Source organism: Benincasa hispida, chromosome 1 (assembly GCF_009727055.1).
Source record: "Benincasa hispida cultivar B227 chromosome 1, ASM972705v1, whole genome shotgun sequence".
NCBI lineage: Eukaryota > Viridiplantae > Streptophyta > Magnoliopsida > Cucurbitales > Cucurbitaceae > Benincasa > Benincasa hispida.
This window is the reverse complement of record NC_052349.1, coordinates 47,105,741-47,112,267: the sequence shown is the minus strand read 5'-3', so window position 1 is coordinate 47,112,267 and position 6,527 is coordinate 47,105,741. Positions and strand designations below refer to the sequence as shown.

The window sequence follows — 6,527 nt, the reverse complement described above, 5'->3', positions numbered from 1 at the left end:
AAAAATATAATAATAATATATAATAAAATAAATAAATATTAAAATAAATTAAACTTAATATATAAATAAATAAAATAAAATAAAATAACAAAATATAAAATATATTTTTTTTCTAAATTCTTCACTTTCTCCAATTGTTTAGATTTTGTCAATCTTTCAATCACCAGATGTCACTATTTATACAAATTTGTGGATTACATGTACCATAATAGTGCGTAATCTTGAGATACATGGACTAATACTTGTGAGGGGTGTACATGAGTTGGGTTGAAGGTATTTTTTGGACCAACTCAAAAATTCAGGTTGGTTTGATTGACAACCTAAATTACCCAAATAAAGTTTCTAACCTAACCCAACTCAACCTTTAAAATTGGTTGGATTAGGTTGGATTGTCGGGTTATAACTTATTATTATTTTTTTTAATGAAAAATATGTAAATTTATGTACAACACATAACTAATAACTAAAATCTCATAAAATTAAGATGCTAAATATCAAATATCTATGATATTTATTGTAAACTTGAAACAAATACAAATATCTTAACCATTTTAAAGGAAAAATATTAAAAATTAAAAAATTAATGAATATAAGAAAATTAAACTTTAAACAAAGAGAAATATATATAAAATTTGGGTTGAAAATATATATAAAATTTGGGTTGGGTTGGGTCAACCCAAATTTTCTTTCCCACGACCCAATATAACCCAACTTAATAAAAATAGAAAAATTCAACCTAACCCAATCCAAGAACAAAACTAACCTAATCCAACAACTACATTTTGGGTGGGGGATTATTCGGGTTGTATTATTTAAAAATTGGACAACACATTGAGTAATAGATAAGTGACACATGACTAATGAATACTAATAATGATGAGTACCTACGTTACACCTAATTTAACAGGTTTATAATACATATATGTTTGTTTTGAATTTCAGATAAAAAAGAAACTAATTTAAGAGCAAGAATGAACCAAACCCTAATTAACGTTTGGTCTAAAATGTGAAGCAAAGGATTGTATGATGTTCTTCTCCAAAGAGATGGTGAATTTTGGTTTGACTCTCCCTTCCCCTCTTCCCATTGATGGGTATGTTCTAAAGAGAAAGAAAATGGGAAGAGTTGCCTTCCATTTTCAGAAACCATTATGGATGTTGAAGAATGTGCTTAGAAATTGGATTCCCAAATGGGATTTTCCTCTCAGAATCATATCATTTTTAGTGACCCTTCTTGTCTGCTCTGCTGCTTACTTCAATGGTGATTCTTTCTTTCTCTGAACTCCTTTTTATTTATTTATGTATTTATTTTCCCTGTTTCTCTCTCTTCTATGCAATTTTAACTTCATTATTATGTAATACCCCACTTGCATTGAAATTCCCTTTGTGAACTCATGTGTTTTTCAATCAATTTCATTCTGGAAAGATGAAGTTTCCAGTAAAATTCTTGTTTGAAACTCAATAATTCTGAATTTAACCTTTTAAAAAGAGCACGTACTGTACTTTTGTGTTTACGAGCCAAAGTTTTAATGGAATCGGAGGAAGATTCGACGATTTTTTCAGGAACTTTTGCTTATGAAATGAATGGTGAAACTCCCAAGTGAGTTCTGTTGTTGTTTTTGCTTAATGTTACATCAGTAACCTAATTCCTTCTTGGAATGATGAAGTTTAATTACTTGGAAACGTGAGGAATTTTTTTGCTCATATAGTGTATGATGAAATACCCAGGTGAATTCTGGCGTTGTATTTGCTGAAAATTGTATCAGTAATCAAACTTCTCACTTGTAATGATGAACTTTCCTGGTTAATTCATGCTTGGAGTCTGAGGAACTTTTGGTTATGTATTGAACGATAAAAAGACCCGAATGAATTTGAGTATCTTCATTGCTCAAAGTTGCATCAGCAATCAAATTTCTTGTTGGAAAGATGAATTTTTGGAAATCTGAGAAAACTTCTACACATAATGGATCCGTTGCAATATCTGATAGTGATTTCTAGGGCCCTGTTGATAACTCTTTCGTTTTATGTTTTTCGTTTTTGAAAATTAACCTTATCAACACTATGAATTTCTTTGTTTTTAACCATATTTGTAAAATCCAAGCCAAAATTGGAAAATAAAAATAAAATACTTGTTTTTTTTTTTTGTTTTTAGAATTTAGCTGAGAATTCAAATATTCCTTGGATAAAGACAAAAACGATTGTTAAGAAATTGTGTGAAGACAAACACGGTTTTTAGGAAAAAAAAACAAAAAACGAAATCGTTATAAAACCGGATGTAAGTGTTTTTCTAAAAAAAATAAAATAAAATTACGTTAGTAATCACATCTTTTCTTGGAGGGAGAATTCTCCTGCAAATTAAAGGTTATAAATCTTAAAAAACTCCATACGTAATGACTTCTAAAAAAGCCCTAATGAATTCAAGTGTTTTTTCCTCAAAATTTCTCTTGGAAATCTAAGAAACTTTTGAATCCAATGGATAGGTGAATGCCATAAAAATTTTATTGGTCATTAGTTAGCAATCCCATTGAATGTTATAAAGATTGAATTTTGCAAGAAAAATAAAAATTCTCCCCTTTTGCATATAATAGTTAAAACTAAAGCCACTTAGGAGTTGTCTTCCAAAAACAAAAGTGGCCAGCCTTGAAGAGGAAGAAGGAATCTTTTTAAGATATCTGTTTTGGATTGCTTCTTTAAACTAATATTAGAATAAGAGAAGTTTTTTGGGGTGTGGCTATTCAATAATCACACTGCTCCATGCCTTTCTTTTCTTTTATTTTCTTTGGACTTGAATGCTTTTCCCATTTCAATCATTTATCACCCTTTTACACAACATCCTTCCTTTTTTTTATATGTTTCAATGAACTGGCACCATCTTTGCCAAAGTTCCTCACCTCCTTTTTAAGCATCACTTCCATGGATTAAACTCATGCAAACTATTGCAGTTGTTTCCCTCGAGATCGGGATATGGGACGACAGCCGTGCTGTGACAAGGTCGGACTCAAACGAGGCCCATGGACGGTGGAGGAAGACCATAAGCTCATGAACTTCATTCTCAACAATGGCATCCATTGCTGGAGATTGGTGCCTAAACTTGCAGGTGTTTTCTTTGTCTTTGTTGTTGCTTAACCGACTCCACTTGACATCGTTTCTAATTTCTGGGTCTGTTTGGTAGCCCGTTTCATCGAATGGGGTCTGAAAGTTGTTTCTGAGAAGCGTAATTTAGTGACTTTTATATGTTAAGTTGATTGTGACGGATCGAGATCAAATGGTTTTATAAGAAAGGTCTTCAATCTATTATTCTAAGAAAATAGACCTCCAGCGAAACTAAGTGCCAAAAAATGTAGTCAACCAAACAACATGTTGTTTGAAAGCTTCCCTAGAGTTTACTTTTAAAACTAACTTTCTTACTTTTGTTTTCAAAATGACTTTTAAGAAAATACAATCTAATAGCTTGTAAAAGCTAAAGTCATCCATATATTACCATTCATAGGCTCATGCTCTAAGAAAGGAAGAACAACTTCAAAATGTTCTAAAAGGAAAGTCATCAGTGAAAACAAACTAAAAGAAACAACTTTTAGAAAACAACCACATGGTTATATTTTCTCGAATTCTAAACAGTTCCCGAAGAAGCCTGAGATTTTTGACGGGGAGTTTTCTTTTAAACTATGGAAAAGGTTTGCTAAGATGTGGAAAGAGTTGCAGACTAAGATGGATCAATTACCTGAGGCCTGATCTCAAGAGAGGTGCTTTCACAGAAATGGAAGAAAACCAAATCATTCACCTTCATTCCCTTCTTGGTAACAGGTAATGCCTTGTGCTCATATTTTTTCCTTTCAAATTTACCAACCAAATTCACATGGTTTTCTACTAACTCTTGCAGGTGGTCGAAAATCGCAGCACATTTCCCGGGTCGAACCGATAATGAAATCAAGAACCATTGGAACACTAGAATCAAGAAGAGATTGAAGCAACTTGGTTTGGATCCATTGACACACAAAAAACTCAATGAGAAAACAGATAGACTGAAAGAAAAGTTGTTTATTGCATCCAATCCTTTAAGAAAACAAGAGGCAATAATACCAAATTTTGATTTTGAGCCAAAGGAAATAAACCAAGTTGCATCCCATATGATATCATCAGATGGTTCAAGTAATCTGATGTGCAAAGGCATTGGATATGAAATGTGGACGGGCGAATTAGAAAGCAACAGCAACATATCGTTTTCTTTGGAGTATTGTTCTTCAATGAATGAATCTCTATCAATAATCAAACAGAACTCCGTACAGTTTGATAGTTTGTATTCACTTCCTTCATGGGATGATGGGGTTCCCAAGTTCAATCCGCTTGAAAAGGATGACATTTACTCGCTCGGGAACGGCGGTGGCTACTACATTGATACTTTCTCTCATTAAGCTTTCTTTCTATAAAGCCTACATATGTTCCACATTGTGAACTTGGGTCATATTTCATCAGTTTTCTTAATCACTGTAATTACTTTTGTTTTTCTTTCATTGTCATGCTCAATAATCACACTTTCTTGTCCAAATAGCATACAAAGCTTGATATTAATGTGGGGAAATTTTCATTTTCTTGAGTTCATTTTTAACTTCTCTATAAAATGGAAAAACTGGGAACTTTTGATTATTGGTGGTTTGGCCAAATATTTAATCTACAAATGCTTTATCACAAGATGGCTTGTGGGGGAGCTGCCTTTGATTTTTCTTATGAAATTTGCTTATTTATTCTTAAACATAATGATTTTGAATGGGGAAGGGCAAAAAGCACTTCAAAACATAGGCTAAGCATTATTTTTGTTGTGAATAGAAACAGCTAAACATGTAGGGACTCAAATAAATTTGAATAAGGAGTTATTAGGAAGAAATTATATTTTAACCTAGATAGTTTCATATTGAAGTATGTCACAACTTCACTACATAGAAAATAGTTGAATGAATCATAAGTTTGATCTACTTCCTAGACTCGAATTTTGTTTATCCTTAATCCTAATGATTAACCACTTATGTATCGGATCGTGACATAAAATTATAGCACATGAGTAATGAAATGTTGACATGACACTCCATTAGTCCATTAGATAAATTTCTGATGAAATTAGTGTGATTCTTGAAAACTCAAGAACTAAAAAAGTACATATAAAAAACTTAAAAACTAAATACACTTATCCTTACAAACTCGAAGACTAAAAGGATACGTTTTTTAAACTTAGAAACCAAAAACACACCTTCTTCAAAATTTGGAGATTAAAAAGGTAATTCTTCCTATATTTATTCATTAGATCACATCACATCACATATAGTTCAAAGAAAAATAAAAGATATTGTTTTAGCTTTGAAAAATCCAATGCAATAATGTATTCTCTCATCAAACAAAAGCTTCCATGATTTCATTCATCATGGGTGAAAGTGTAACTTGAAGCTTACTTCATGAAAGTAACAAAAGCCTTTAATTTCTTTGTGAATTAGAGGGAAGATGAGGGGGCAAAAAGCAAAGTGATGGAATAGTTTTGTCTGCTGAGAATATCACCTTTGGTTCTTCTAATCATTCTATATCAGCTTTAATAATAATTATTGGACCTTTTTCTCTTTACTTTCACAAATATATATTTTTTATATTGTATAATAGACCCTAAGCTGCCAACCTTTTTCAATTATATTTATTATATTATTTGAGTGAATTAGTTAATTGAATTAAATGTGTACAATAAAGCCACACTAAACCCACCTCAAAACTTCAAATTGTGTACTCTATCATTCACTTAGCAATTTAAATAAAATGAAAGGCAGGTGTTTTACAATGGATTATAGAGTGATTTTGTGCCTACTTTAAGCACTTTTCTTTCTATAATATTTTTAAAAGCATTCAAAAAGTTAATCCAAATATGTTCTTAAACTTTCAAACTGTATTACTTAAAACTTAAAACTATTACTTATATATATTAAAATTTTAAACTTTTATTAAAATTGAAGCATACTTTTTGTCAGTTGGCATAAACTCATTTTGGAGATAATTTTCACATATAGGTAGACTTTTTTTAGATAGAAGAAAAAGAAATGATAAAATAAAATGAATATTAGCAATTTTTAAAAATTAATTTGAGTAGTTTTTCATCTTTTCTGTCTATTCTACCTCTACTTTCTCTATCATTTGAGAAAAAATTATGCAATATTTGTTAAAGATGATTTTGGACTGAAAGATATAATCGATATAGAATAGAGATAAAAGTAACATGACAAAGAAAACAACAAAGTTTGAGTAAAAATAAGGACGTCTACACGAATGTCTAATTTTAAAGTGTAATTTTGGAAAATGTCTAAACCTGCTTTTTATCAAAAAAAAAAAAAAAAAAAAAGTCTAAACCTAAATGTTTGACTAAAATATACTATTATTATTTGAAAACGCACACCGATATTCCTCTAACTGACGATCACCATAATTACACAATATATGTGAATTTTTATATATTTGAATACATCTAATAAAAAAAATTCAAAACTAACCAAATCAAAGCT

The 6,527-nt window shown here is 30.6% G+C and overlaps 1 protein-coding gene across 1 annotated transcript; it reads left to right on the top strand.

Moving 5' to 3' along the window:
- The first annotated feature begins 963 nt into the window (after positions 1–963).
- Positions 964–4,524, top strand: LOC120071953 (myb-related protein 308). The gene is made up of 4 exons (XM_039024388.1): positions 964–1,258; positions 2,940–3,094; positions 3,672–3,801; positions 3,878–4,524. The coding sequence occupies exons 1-4, from the start codon at positions 1,188–1,190 to the stop codon at positions 4,407–4,409; spliced, it is 888 nt and encodes a 295-aa protein (XP_038880316.1). The 5' UTR covers positions 964–1,187; the 3' UTR covers positions 4,410–4,524.
- Positions 4,525–6,527: the final 2,003 nt, after the last annotated feature.